Source organism: Alligator mississippiensis, chromosome 13, assembly GCF_030867095.1.
Source record: "Alligator mississippiensis isolate rAllMis1 chromosome 13, rAllMis1, whole genome shotgun sequence".
Classification (NCBI taxonomy): domain Eukaryota; kingdom Metazoa; phylum Chordata; order Crocodylia; family Alligatoridae; genus Alligator; species Alligator mississippiensis.
In genome coordinates this window covers 7,559,473-7,574,171 of record NC_081836.1, presented here as the reverse complement: position 1 = coordinate 7,574,171, position 14,699 = coordinate 7,559,473, and the positions used below count along the sequence as shown (strand labels likewise).

Below are 14,699 nucleotides of genomic sequence, written 5' to 3'. Positions count from 1 at the left end.
AGTTCATGCACAGAAGCTGGGGGCGGGGTGGTTTAATATAGGACACGGTGACTGCTGACCTGTGCACTAGCAGGTAACCCCAAGGCAGGTCTTGGGTCTCTCTGCACAGTTTCATTGATGGGCACGTCTTGTGCGAATTCCTGGGTGTGTGGTTATATTCCTCCCCCCCCGCTCAGGTGCTTTGCCTGCCCCCACCTCCATCGAGCTTCCTTGTCTCTGCAGCAGGAAGCCTAGTCTTTGTTCTCACTGTATCGGTTATCTGCTCACTTCTATCTCCTAATTAACATGCAGCTCAGGACCCACCTCTGCTATTGCAGTTCCTCATTCTGATGTTGTTCTCAAGGCCACCTGTATCTTCCATGCTCACCTTCCCAGGGTTGTAATGCTGTGCACCGTGACGTGGCTGTAGCAGGGGTGTGGTATGACACTGGGTTTTCTAGAGCTGCACAGGGATTTAGGTGGTCACGCTTTCCCTCTCTCATAATCTTTTTGGAGGAGGTGGGATAGGTACATTGGATATGTTTCCTTCCCAGAATTCACCCCCTGCCCTTCCTCCCCACACTCATTTTTATACTTGCCTGTACCAGGCCTTCTCTTTTTAAACAGTGGTTTAGTGTTAAATGCAGAATCTCCTATAAAGCAGGCCTGACTTTGCTGCATGTCTTTGCATATGGACTATTACCCTCCCTCCCACCTTCTGTACTGCAGGTGCCATTTCAAGGATGCTATAATGCCCTCTTTCTGTAGGTTTTGCATTGGTTAAATTTGCAGCTAAGCTCTGTTTGGCCTCTACAATAGATCTTGATTAAACCAATCTCCGTTAGCTGGACTTTCAGCAAGAGGAGACAGCTAATCTGAATCCACCTGTATGCAGACCGAAACGAATTGTATGTCACCAGCGTTACTGTGGCTGCAATTACAGTGGTACCAAGACTGCTAGAGGAAATGTATAGAAAACTCCCAGTCATGGATCTTGAAATAGCAGCATGGCATATTCCTGTCCAGCTCATCTGCAAGATTCCTAGGCTTGTCAGTGTGGAGGAAGCACACACGCATTATAACCTGTCTGTCATCTGATAACCTCAACCCTGCATTTTTGCGTATTGACTTAAGCTTCTATTTGACCTAAAGAGAAGACAAACCCTGGCAGACTCTCCATATGCCTGAAGAAGGGCATCTGTGCCCGAAAGCTTGCAAAGAACAAGTTTTCCAACTATTCACTTGGTCTAATAAAAGATATCACATTTACCCAAATAACTGTGTCTGCACGCACTGGTTAGACGGGCAGCTACCCAGCGGACCAGAGTCGGTTTTTGGTGTCACATGGTCTAGAACCAAGATCAGTCTTCTCTGTTCTGAACTGACAGCTGCAGAAGGGCATGTCTGTAGCCCTGGCAATTGGTTAGAGCAGGGCTGTAGCAGGGACATGTACAAAGTTGTTTGGATGGAGCGCTGGTGGTGACACAGTCCGAGCCTGGCTGTCCTCATTCCTCTCAAATGCTGTAGTTAGGGTGCGGTGGGCAGCAGTCCTTGAGAAGCAACAGATGTGGTGATCTCGTGAGTCCCTTCACAGGTCCAGCACGTGCCTTTGGGAAGCAGATCCCAAAGATGAGCACCGAGTGACAGGGCTCCATCTATTATTTATGTAGGCTTTCATTTAAAAAAAAAAAAAAAAAGTGAACAGGTGCTTACTCGATGAGAACTGATGTTTTCTGTCCTATTTAAAACAAGAACATTATAAAAGTTTCAGTTAAACGTTGCAGTGTCACCATGATCTAGAAAACCCCATTATTTTGAATAGTTTTTTCCCGGTGTCCATCAGTCACAATGAATATTGTCTTGATTTTCCTAAGTGCTGCTCCCACTCTGAATCATCGAATCAGCATGGTATGGTGTTGGCTCCACAGTGTTAGACTGTTCTGTGCCAATACAGAGTGCTCTGCTAATGCTGTTGCATGGTATTGCAGTACTGTTTTCATAAAGGGTGATACAGGCTTATTGGACTGAATAGCTCACTGATAAGCAGCACTGCCCAGTAACACTGACGTGAGTGGATGTTACTGCTCTGATAGTTCTCAAACCAGCGGTCATGGCTTTTGCAGTTTTGGGAACTCAGACAGCGAGCGTGGAAGGGGAGACGTGTGCAGAGCCAGTGCAGGTCTAACTATGTGCCTGAGCAGTGCAGGTAACAAAAGAGCCATGCTGCTGATGTTAAGGACACGAAATGTTCTTCAGCTTTTGGGCCAGTAAGAAGGCAAAACCTATGGATCCACAGAGCAGGAAACAAACCTAGGATTCCCTCCCAAGTAGGCACTGCTGCTTGTCACATGCATGCAACACGTCGGCGTATGAGGATGCCTCTGATTTAAATGCATCCCTTGTCTTTCTCACATGGCTTTTTATTGGCCTGTCTGTTGAGATGCTATTAATGTGATTAGTGACAGTGCATGCTCAGGACAGTGAGCCAGCCTTGGTTGTAAACCCTGACATTAATCTTTGCTTTTACAGTGCTATTAACGTCCCACATGTAATGCTTTTACAGGCCCCTTCCAGCTGGCAGCAGTCAGGGGCTTCAGCTGCTACTGAATTTATACGTACTATAGATGAGGAGTTTGGCATTGCCGGGGAGGAACCTTTCAGACAACATTTGCAGGAATTGCCCATGCTCACCGAGCTCTCTCTCCATCCCCTTCTTGCCTCTTTCATTTTGGGATGGTCTTTCCGGACATACTTCAGGGTATCTTCACCTAGGAGCCTCTGCCCTTGAGCCCCTTACAGCAAGACATCACACATTCTCTTAACATCTTCCTCCAGCAAGTGTTGTCTTGGGCTTGGTGGGCTGCGGGAGCCGTGCCAACACTGAGATGTATGTGAGTTTGAGTGTAAAGAGCTTGCCCAAAGTAGGCTTAAAAGTAACTCATGTCGTGTTATAACACTGTCGCGATCTGAAGTTTGGGAAGCCAGAGCTTGCTCATAAAAGATATGGTTTCCCTCTGAAATCAGAGGTCACGAGACACTTACTGGCATTACAGTTGTCCAGTTGTGGTTACTTCTGTTTTCCTAACCTTTCCCTTGCAGCATGGGTTGGATTTGTTGTTCACTTTCTATCCTATGCTCGTGTTCAGTGTTGCTGAGCACTGATATCCCCCTTCCAGATACCCTTCAGGAGGAGACTGGTTCAGTGGTGGTTGTATGTGGCAGTGGGGATGGCTTTTTGACCGCTTCAAAGGGGCCCTGCCTTTGCAGAGGGCATTTCCTCAAAGCCAGGCATTCAGGGGTAGCAGTCACTTGAAACATCTCAGTCGTGTCCCTGGTGAAGCAGCTCGAAAGAGTCCGTTGGTTAGACGATGGCTGTTCAAATATTTGACCATACTCCCCCATCCCACTGGGGCTGAAATGAGGACTTCGGTGGTGCTGGATCTTCCAGATTTGCTTAAATAAGCATGTGACTTCAGAAACCTTTCCAGAGGTCGCCATGTGAGGCTGGAGCCCTGTCTGCATATCCCCAGCACCTCTCCCTCGTGGTACCCCTCAGTGCCGGTGCTATGGAAAATCTCCTGTTCAGAGCATTTTGCCACTTTGCTGCATGGGGGCTTCCTCTGCTGGCAATTTCACTTGACAGTTATTGCTTCCTAAGTGAGCTCTGCAGGACAGCGGAAGAGATGTTGATGAAAGTCTATTTACAGGCTGCTTGTCAAGGCAGGTGCTGGCAGTGGTAGAAAGGCCCACGGGCAGTTCACCTTATTGACTTCAGTGTTCTTGACAGCCTTGCTGCTGGGACCAGCAATTAAAGCAGACTTCCTTGAGAGGGAATCAAGCCATGCCAGATGAGAGATCACTGTGGTGGGGAGGCAGGAGGGGATGCAGGCACCATTTCCTTTGCTGGTGAAATGTAAGGTACTAAAGCCTTAAATGCCCTGTCTCTGGGGGCTGTGGGTCACGTGTAGGCATTATCCATAAAGTCTGTGGTGAGAGAACAGTTCAGAATATTATTTTTCTGTAGTCAAAAATCAAGTGAAACTCAGAGCTGACATTTTTCAAGGGGTGCCTTGAGTCTGTTGGGGTGGGGAGTGACTTGAGTCTAAAAAAAGGTTGAGAACCACTGATATTAAACCTCTGCCAGTAGCGGTGAAGGAGATTTCCTGCCAGTTGCCCCCAAAGGCAAAGTCTCAGAGCATCACAGGCTTTAGTACTTGCCTGCCCCCATGTATTTGGAAAACCCTGAGCACAGTCTAAATCCCCCTGACTTGATAGCAGCCTCCTGCCTTGGAGTACTATGTTCAGTTTTGGGCACAACATTTCAAGAGGGATGTGGACAACCTCAAGAGGGGCAGAGGAGGCCCATTCCTATGGTTAGGGGCCTGCAGGCAAAGCCCTATGAGGAGAGATTGAGGGGCCTGGATCTCTTCAGCCTCCGCAAGAGAAGGCTGAAGATCTTGTGGCTGTTTGCAAATTCATTGTGGGGGGTGGGGCAGCAAGGAATAGGAGATGCTCTGTTTACCAGGGCACCCCTTGGAGTAACTAGGAACAATGGCCACAAACTGACGGAGAGCAGATTTAGGCATTGGTGACACAGAGGCTGCACGCGGGTGCATGTGCACCCCCTGAGATTGGCCATGTACCCCCTGGAAGCCCTAGCTACAAAACTGGAAGTGCTGGCAGAAGCGCACTTCCAGTTTTGCCACTGGTGATTCTGGCCTCGGCAATCGGCTGCTGAGGGACATCCACCCCCCCACCCCCAACGGCGTTCTGGTGCCCCCCAGACTCGGGAGGCACCAGTCACCCCATGGATTTAGGTTAGACATCAGGAAAAACTTCTATACGGTAAGGGTTGCCAAAATCTGGAATGGGCTCCCAAGGAAGGTAGTGCTCCTCTCCTGCCTTGGGGGTCTTTAAAAGGAAACTAGACAGGCACTTGGCTGGGGGCATCTGACCCCAGCGCTCTTTCCTGCCCAGGGCAGGGGGTCGAACTCAATGATCTGCTAAGGTCCCTTCCGACCCTAACATCTGTGAATCTATGCCAGAAGCATGCAGCTGATGGCATTCTCTTGCGGAAGCAGCTCAACAGACCCCTCCTGTCTCTTCCAGGTGGCAGGCCTGACGCTGCTGGCCGTGGGCGTTTACTCTGCCAAGAATGCTACAGGGGTTGCAGGGCGATACATAGAAGCACGTCTGGGGAAGCCTTCCCTGGTGAGAGAGACCTCCCGTATCACGGTGCTGGAGTCACTGAAACACCCTATCAAGGTAAATGCCGCTGTTACTTTGGGTTGCTGCTAGCTGGGGATGCAGAACATGATGCTGTGCTTATGCATGGCCTTTATGGTGTTTATTTACCCTGTCTCTGGAAGCCGTGTTCATATGGGCTCAGAGTGTGTTTCTTGGAAGGGAATGGGGAAGCCATATGAACTCATGATTTCTGATCCATGCTATAAAGACTGACAGGTGTTGGGACTGCCAGGGCATATTAACTTCACTCTGTCTCTAATTCTGTTACGAGTCTTTTGCCCAGGCTAACTGCTGATAAGGTCTGGGGGTGGCCTCTGCCTGTCACTCATGGGATTTGTTCTCCCCAGGTGGGTAAGCGTCTTACCAGCAAAGCTCAAGATGCTCTTGAAGGAGTCGTTCTCAGTGTAAGTACCTGCTTCTGCACTCTCAAACCTTCATGGCTCTTGCATAACCAGTCATCAAAGTTCTTGCCTTGCTTTCGCTTTCAATTGAGTTACAGTTCAGTCACGCTAAAAATGCCGCCCCTTGGGGCACTGGGAGTGTAAATACGCTCCCGTGTTCAGTGTGGCACACATTAAACACGCTAGTAACCTTTGATCCTTTGGCCCAAAGCCCTTGGAAGTCTTAATTCAGCACTTCCTTTGCCATGATTTTTTTCCTCTAGCAGCATGCTAATGGGGCTGTATACACTGTCAGAGTTTCACTTGTCCTCTCTAATCTGTGAAATATTAGCACTCTCATATCCATTTTCAGGGCCGGAGAACCAAAGAATATATGTGCTAGACTTGAAACACCTTGTGGATGGCTATCAACCTGCTAATTAGCTCTGACTCTGCACTTTTGCTACTGAATTAAGTTCCTTAATACTGGGTGAATTAAAAGGCTTTTTAGGGCCTGTTAGAAAAATATGCCTTGGTAGGAATAGTTACCCTGGGCATCTTTGCAAGTATATGAATATGTATAGGCATGAGTTCATTTCTCCCTGCAGTGGAAGACTTATTACTACCAATATTTGTTTCTAATTTGGCCTGTTACCTACCCTAAGAGAGGAGACTTTTAGGACATCCAAGAGAAGGTGGTTATTTAGTCCATAAATTGATAATAGCTAATAGCTTTGTTCCCTGGTTGTGGCTTGAGCTGCAATAATTACAACCAAGTCATGGCTTGAAATGCAGCATATCCTGAAGCAGAACAGGGCACAATTCCACTCCAAGCCAGCGAGCTGCAGGAGTTTAGGCTGGGAGATTGAGTCCTGAGACTCCAGCTTTCTCTGACAGCACAGATCACCCTCTCCTTCTATCAACGCATGAAGCTTAGACATGCCCCAGCATCCTTCAACTTGATGTCCGTTTCCTAAACCTTGCATTTTTCTTGCAGCCAAAACTGGAGGCCCGTGTGAGAGACATTGCCATAGCAACGAGGAATACGAAAAAGAACAAAAGTCTCTACAGGAATATCCTTATGTATGGCCCACCCGGTACAGGGAAAACACTCTTTGCCAAGGTAAAAACTCTGCCAGAATTCTGACAGACTGGCTGTTCTAGCTTTCAAGATCTTGAGAGAGATGATTTTATGTTTGTGGACAGATTGAGACATTCACCAAGCCGGGCACAGGCAGCGGCAGGCTAATTGACTACGAGCATTTGACCATCAGGCAGAGAGGACATGCTTAATTCAGAGGCTCATTCCATTACTCCACAGCCTTTGCTAGAAGAGTTTGGGCAAGGGCAGAGGGGGAGGATGTTAGTACAGCACTGGTCCCTTGAGGCTCTGGTTGTGCTTCAGGCCCTATTGCATTGTACAGACATGTAGGAAAACCCACCCCTGCTTTGGACAGCTTACAGCCTTGACAGATAAGGTGGGCAGTGAGTGGGTGAATGGGCTATCGCAGTCGAGTGAAAGGTGGCATCCAGACCTGCAGGAAGTCTAAGGCAGGGTTCTGTTCCCCTTGATGTGCTGACATGGCAGCTCTTCCAGCCACAGAAGTGGCTATTTTGGGCACTTCTGAACAGTTTGGGATTCCATTATCTCTTCAGCAGGGATGCGTAACCATCCAGTGGGCTACTTTGTGTACGTGAGGTTGCACACTGGCTGAGCAGGCATGCACTTCTGTGCATGTGTACCAGAAGAAACCAGGACTGGGGGCCTTGTAGCAGGAAGCAAAAGAGCCTAGTTTTAGGTCCCCCAAACCCAGAGGAGGCCTGAACCTGCAGCTCTCCCACTTCTCAGCACAGTCCTCAAACCCCTGTGCTACAGGTGTAGGCATGCATTATTCAGTCCCCTCTCCAGCACACCTCTTGAAGCTGGGCAATTTCACTATGAGAGTAGTGCAGAGGGGAAGTTTGTACCCCTTTAGGAGGAAGGATCTAGGCTAGAACTCAGGTCTGCACCTTCCTAGGAAAACAGTCATCTCATTGAGCCACACACCCTCCCAGTTGTATTAGGCCAGAAGAAAGAGAGCATTTCTCTTGCTTGGCTGCCCATGGGGCCAGCTTTAAAGGAAGGGCTGGAAGTGGTCCTGGTTAGTGCACCATCTCTGGCGTGGTGGCTTGAGTGCTGTGCTTGGGAGATCAGAGAGATGCAGGTTCAAACCTCATGGTCTCCTGGTTCCCTGAGCACTGAATGAGCTCACTCTGCTGCTGATGGATTTAGTAATAATTAGTTTAATTTTTCAGCTGCCAAGTGATTTGTAAGTTTCCGCCTCACTATCTTCCCTAGAGAGGCTCCAGTATCACCGGCCACAGACACCGGCTGCTGTTGAGCATGGTCCCTTTCCTTCCTCACTCTGCAAGTTCTACTATGGAACAAGGAAGCTTTAGTCACCGCTCACTCCCTCTTCCATCTTTTTTTTTTTCCCCAGAAATTAGCCATGCATTCAGGCATGGATTATGCCATCATGACCGGTGGCGATGTCGCCCCTATGGGGCGGGAAGGAGTTACTGCCATGCACAAGCTCTTTGACTGGGCCAACACGAGTAGGAGAGGGTAAGTTGATGTTCTTCCGGCACCTGAGCTTTGCTTTGGCCTTTACCCTTTCTTAGGAGACCCAGAGCAAGGGTGCATCTATTAACCTGGTGCTTGCAAATCAAACACCCCCAAGTAGAAGAGTGGTTACTGTACCCATTGGTCACTGCAATTAAATTGACATTAGCCAATTCTGAGAGACAGCCAAGCCAAGCAGGCTTCCCAGTTCTTCCACTCAGGTTTTGTTCACTTGTGTTGTTGAGATCCTGCTGCTTGCCTGCTTCTCCCATGAGCCTCCCAGCAAGAAGAGGAGATTCAAAACCTCTTTTTTTCCCCAATCCAGTGGTGAAACCATTTAGAAGCATGGGAATCCATTGAGAAGCCAAAGGCACCGCTTCCTAGAGAGCAGTCCCTTCATTCTGGCTAAAGCCTAGCTCCCTTTTCTGGGGAAGGAGCATAGCTAGGCTCTTTGGCCTGACACAAGATGTCTGCTGCAGCCCAAAGGAAGTTCTGAGGCTAGTTAGCAAACCAGCTTCATTTTTCTCTTGGGCACCTTCTCTGCTCCCAGGCAGATTGCAATCCAGCACAGGGCTGGGAGCCATCTCGTTTTGTTCCCGTCCTATTTTGCGGTGTGTAGGAGACGGCTAATTGATGATTTATGTGAAGTCTGATTGGTTCGGACAGACCTTCTCTTGCAGTGTCTGTATCGATACTTGGCTGCATTCATCACCAAAATGTTTCTATTTCCCCTAAATATAAATTTTTTACAACTTATAGAATAAACTTCTTGGGGATTAAGTTGATGGCCTAAGTTGTTTTTTGGGACTGGAAAGAGAAAAGCCTGAGGAATGTGGGTGAACTGAAACAAAATGGACTGGCCTAGCTGTGCCTGGCTTGCTGGGGAATGGTCTTCCGAGAGCAACACACTTCATAGCACTGCTCAAGCCAAGACCCCTGGTCCCATTTCAACTTCTGTGCAGTCAAACTTGTGTTTGACGCACATCGGCACAGCTGCATCCCTACAAGTAAAGAATGAGGGCTACAGTTGCGTGTTGGTTCTCATCAGTACACTTTTCTGTAGTCCCACACAAAGTTTTATACAGCATCTGTTTCTGAAGGGGGGGCCCAACAAGTGACACCCTTTGCTTCTGAGTTGCAATTCAGCTGTTCTGTGCTGAGCTGCTGAAATCTGGGCAGTAGCGGTAGAAGCGTCTCTCGCTAAGGGCGCTTTTTGTAGAGGCAGAGAGCAGCCAAAAACGCTGCCAGCAACACTAAAGCAGAGTAAAAGATTACGAGCTGTGCTTGGATCACTTGAAAGGCAAGCCGTAGCTATGAAGTTAGATGGGAACGCGATACAAATTGTTGCAGCTGTTAAGTGACTCGGCCTCTTTTATTGATACACATCTTCATACCCTCTCTCTCGGGACCAACACTAGTCTGGCGTTACCAGAGCATTTATTTTTTCTGAATTATTCATTGACTTGATGCAGAGAAACGAATGAATAAATAATAAAACCGTTATTTCCACCAGAGTGCTGAAATAAATAAAACTAATAAAGCAAGTGGTGGGGAAAACGTGGTCGGTGAGAGGGGAGCAGTTTTATTCTGTGGTTATTGTCAGGCTTTCATATCCATGGAAGAACAGCAGGCTCAGCCTGGAGTACGCAAGCCACGGCATATTGGCCCCAAGGTCTGCTGTGTGAGAACAGCTTTGGGGGCCTTTACATTTGTGAAACTTCTGGATTGGGGACCAGATTTCACCCAGGCAGCCACCCTTTCTAATGCACACCCATGGGGGTTTCAGCTCCAAAATCTCTGCTGTGTCCGATACGGGCAGAATGGTGTCGGCCCCCATAGGTCTTGCCCATTCCCCTTGCTGTGTCTGCCTCCTCTTGACTCTCCTTGCTTTGATCTCCCCCTGTCGCAGCCTTTTGCTGTTCGTGGATGAAGCAGATGCGTTTCTGAGGAAAAGGGCAACGGTAAGTACTCCTTCCGCGGGTGCCGCGGGGTCGGTCGCTCAGCCAGAAGCATTCTCGTTTAGCCTGATTAGTTAGCCTCAATGGGCGAGAGATTGGACCTGGCAGCTGCCCTACTGCTCACATAATTAAGTGACTCTGAGAGGAGAAATTAGCTTCTTGCAGCTGCATGGGCAAGCACTGCTCAGAACTGACTGTGGGTCAGCGGGGGGGTTGTTCCCTCCTCTAGACTAAGGTGGGTGGCACAGATTGCCTGCTATGGAGGGCTTACAGGTGGCTGGCCCAGCTGAGAGACTAATAGGCCATGCGGCAGCCCCAGGCCCTGCAGGTTTGCTTTCTTCTGACAGCCAGGCAGCTTGGGCTGCTGGTGTATTTGGGTGGTGTTTCCACGCCACTAGCAAAGCTGTGCCAGGAAATAAAAAAGCCTGAATTGAGCCATGTGTTTCAAAACAAATGTCTGTGCTATGCATTGATCCGAGACGCTGTGCTGTCTATTTAAAGAGCAGACACACATTTATAGAGGCAGGCATAGCTTTCTCTTCCCTGTTAGTCTTTTCCCCCCGTCTGACAAGAAACACCAAATTCTATATCTTTGCAGGTCAAGCTAGCTACCCCTGAGGTCCTTTCCAGCCCTGTGGCTTCAGGACTGTAACGACCTAACTAGAAAGTGCATGATTCTCTGTGGAGGTGTTTATGCAGCTGAGGGATAAAGGCCTGATGTAGTAGTCAGGCTGTATTGCTGATCTGTCGAGTGACCTTGGGCAGGCCACTGCATCTTGCTGTACCTCAGTTTCCCTTCCCTTTGTGCTGTGTACATAGGCGGTGAGCTCTTTTGAATGCTCTGTTTCCAAAACGCCACCCCGAATGGAACCCCTGTCCCTGACAGGGTCTCTGAATCTTACCTGAATGTGAGTGCTGGAGTAGTAGAAGGTAGTGTTAATATTTCTATTGGTTGCAGCCTGGCCCTGGTCACCAGGCAGCTGATCCTCTCCCATCTTTACCTTTGCAGGAGAAAATCAGTGAAGATCTAAGAGCCACATTGAATGCATTCCTGCACCGGACTGGGCAGCATAGCAACAAGTAAGGGCACTCGCTCTGCAGGCCAGGAGCTCTCATCTGCTTGCAGCAGCAGAAAGCTCTTGTGTCGGCTAGCTGGGGCAAGGACATGGAAATTGAAGGGTTTTATTCTCCCTCTCTCCCATTATGGAGTTTGCAAAAGCCCCATGCTGAGTTATCTGACCATCACGTTAGCATTTCCCCACTGCAGAGAACTGCTTAGCTCAGTGGGGATCATTTCCCTGTAATCATAATTGCCCTTAAATGCAGCCATTTTTCCCTTTAAACTCCTGTTGCAGTCTTCACCAAAGCTGCCTAATATTGAAACAACTCCTATTGCAAAGGAGCCAAATCAAAAATAGCCGTTTCCTTCTCCAGTGACAGGAAGCCAGTCCCCAGTGATTAAAACCCAATAATGAGCACAGGTAGCAGAATCCACATTGCTCTAGTAGCCTCATGTCCCTGTGACCGTACTGCATTCCTCTCAGTACATGCCTGGGACTTGGCATCCAGAAGCATTACAGCCTGAAAAGTGAACTGTGATATACATTGGTAAACCCTTAAATTGTATTACTACATGGGACACTGGAGGTCAAGACATGACACCTAAGTGTTTCATGCTTTTGAGCAAGGTCCCACACCTCAGTTTCACTATCTGTAAGTTAAAGGAAGAGTTTTGGACCCTCCTTTTTGGAGGAACCCTGAAAAAGCTGTACATGCACAAAGAACTAAGCACAATGAGTATTTAGTATTACACCTTGCTTACGCTTCTTCAGTATCTGCAGCATTTCCCAGACCAAGGAGGCAGCAACAAATAAGTAGATACAGAGGGTAATGCTCTTAGAGGCACAGTGACAAAGGTTCAAAGGATGGCAGTGGTATAAAAGCGTTAAGCTACAGGTAACCTTCAGCCTGCACCCTACCATCTAGGCAGTCTGTGCTCAGATGCCCCGGTGTCCTGCAGTAATGAGCAGAGCTGTAACGGAAGAGTGTTGGTAGTTCGCTCTTTCCTCCAAGCAGGAGATGGCTCTGCAGGCCTTAGGCCACAGGGTCTGTAGACAAATGGAAGCAGTGCTCTTTGTCCAGCATCGCTCAAACTTTGCAAGCTAGAGCCAAATGGGGAACAACACAGGGCCAGTCCCTTGCTCTAACACCCTCCTTGAGCTGCCCTAGCCCATGTCTGGGGCTGCACATGCCAGTACTGGCTGGTACCCTTGTGCCAATCCCCCAAGGCAGTTCCTTGTTCTGATGCACACGTAATGATGCTTGGGACTTTTGCATGGGGCCATTCTAAGCAAATGAATGTGTCTTATTTTTTCATGCACTGCTTAACTTAAAGAACTTCTTACAGCCATGTTCTGTCAGGAAAGGGCATTTCCCACAGTAATAAATGAGGATATATTTGGGTAAAGGTAATAGCACATGTAAATCCACCAGCAGCAGTGGTACCCTGAAGGAGTACTGTGACATGGTAGTACTGACATGGCAGAGAATTGCTACTGCCCATAACAAGTGCTACAATTTACATAGCCAGGTGTGGCTTCCCCAATTCACTTAGCAAAGACCCTCAGTGTTGATTGTCCCAGGACAGGTCCAAAGACTTCTCACAGCTCTGGTCTTATGAGCACTTACCCTTCTCCTTCTCCCGAAGAAGAGGCCAGTCCTATATGACAGAGGTACATGTTGAACCTTTGTCTCAAGAAGCCTATCTGTGCTTTAGCCCTTCTCCAAATCCTGCCTGTATAGTGCCTCAGAGGAAAGGCCTCGTCAACAAAAAGAAATATAATCACGTCTCTGATTTTTTGGGACTGGGGAAGTGAAGGCGAAGACCACAGCCCCAGTAGACCTGGATTTAAACAGATGGCAAGATTGTCACCATCCCAAGAGCCTCTTAAAATTTCAAATTCCAATGCTCCATTAAGCTGGTAGCATCAGTTATTACATCAGAGCAAAGCTGACTTGGGGAAAGAGCAGTATTACAGAGCAAAAAAAAAAGGAAAGGAGTAAGACGGCAAGAGGTGTTAGATGGAGCAGCACCTGGGGTAGTAGAGCATGGAGTGGCCCAGTTGGCCTTTTCACCTGTGTCCTGGCTGGTGAGCAAGAGCAGGCGGCTTCTTACAAGCCTTTCATATAGAGAGAAACTTGCCAGCCATTCCCCAGCTTTGAATCGAAAGCAATTGACCTGGTGCTTTCAGCCTCCCTGCTGTTAAATGTTTCCCTCGTTTAAGGGGAATGAGTGCTGCTGAGAGTTGCTGCCTTCCAGCCCTCCAGGCCCATGTCCTCTCCCCAGAACAGACCTCACCCTCATGGCCCCAGCAGCAAAGGATTCAATCATGCCACTGGCTTTCCATGCTGTGGTCATGAACCCTTTGGATTTAGTTAGGCTACCAAGGGCCTGTTTGTGTGGTGAGCCTGGGAGTGCTGCCAAGAGCAAGCAGGGGCTACTTCTCTCTAGCTGTCTTAGGCTCAGCATGGAGACAATGAAGATGTGCTCCATGGCGAGGTGAATTTAAGGCTGGGTGCCCCTTCACCCATCTAGAGGTATGGGTAATTGGCCTTTAGCCAGGCTGGATCAGGCTGACATCAGAGCGGTCCGTCGTGATGGCTCACGTAGGAATTCTCATGCTCCAGCCAGCTGCTTCTGTGCTTGATAGCACAAGCCTCTATTTCCAGCCCCAGTCTGTCACCTGGGAAGTACTATGTATGCCACTTTCTGCATCACACGTACATTTCCATTGCTGGATCACATCAGTGGGGTGAGATCCACAGCTTATTCAGTGTACGCCAGGATGCTTCTAACCAGCTACGGTGTCAGACTGTGACAGATGGTCTTAATTTAGGCTCCATTGCAAAGTTGTGTGAGTCGTTTTATAATAAAGCCACGAGTGGTGGCTGTGTAGGGCTCTGTGGGCCACAGCAGCCAGGGCTCTCTGCTTTGGATCTTCACGGTACCTATCCTCAATACCTCTTCCCCAGGTTCATGCTTGTTTTAGCGAGTAACCAGCCAGAGCAGTTTGACTGGGCCATCAACGACCGGATAGATGAGATGGTGAATTTTGACCTGCCACAGCTAGAAGAGCGGGAGCGGCTTGTCAGGATGTATTTTGATAAGCACGTCCTGAAGCCAGCCACTGAGGGAAAACAGTAAGTATCCCATCATCAGGAGGGTGGTTGCCCCTGGGTTTTGCCCTTCCTGTCTGACCCCTGTGTTTATTCTGGTAACTGGAGACCACAGCTTTCTCCTTCTCAGCCTGGAGTTTTTGTATTGCCTTGAAGAATTGCGGTGAGTCTCCAGGCTCCAATTTGAATTAAGTGTTGCAGAACAGCACCGTGCACCCCAAACATTCTCTTCTCTGGTTCACAGTTAACCACTGCTGAATTCCCAGCACTTGCCCTAACATCTCCCACTTCAATCTTTTTGCCATGCTTAGGGTCACTGACCCACTGACTTGAATGAAGTAGGGCTCAGAGCAAGTT

The 14,699-nt window shown here is 48.6% G+C and overlaps 1 protein-coding gene across 1 annotated transcript in view; it reads left to right on the top strand.

The window, feature by feature from the left end:
• The window catches only part of LOC102561386 (ATPase family AAA domain-containing protein 3), a 45,643-nt gene that overhangs the window by 12,563 nt on the left and 18,381 nt on the right, over positions 1-14,699 (top strand). Inside the window, exons 8-14 of the mRNA XM_006263005.4 lie at positions 5,089-5,244; positions 5,574-5,630; positions 6,604-6,729; positions 8,087-8,211; positions 10,118-10,169; positions 11,176-11,246; positions 14,199-14,366. Of these exons, the coding sequence (XP_006263067.2) occupies positions 5,089-5,244; positions 5,574-5,630; positions 6,604-6,729; positions 8,087-8,211; positions 10,118-10,169; positions 11,176-11,246; positions 14,199-14,366 (755 nt within the window). The remainder of the gene's footprint in view (positions 1-5,088; positions 5,245-5,573; positions 5,631-6,603; positions 6,730-8,086; positions 8,212-10,117; positions 10,170-11,175; positions 11,247-14,198; positions 14,367-14,699) is intronic.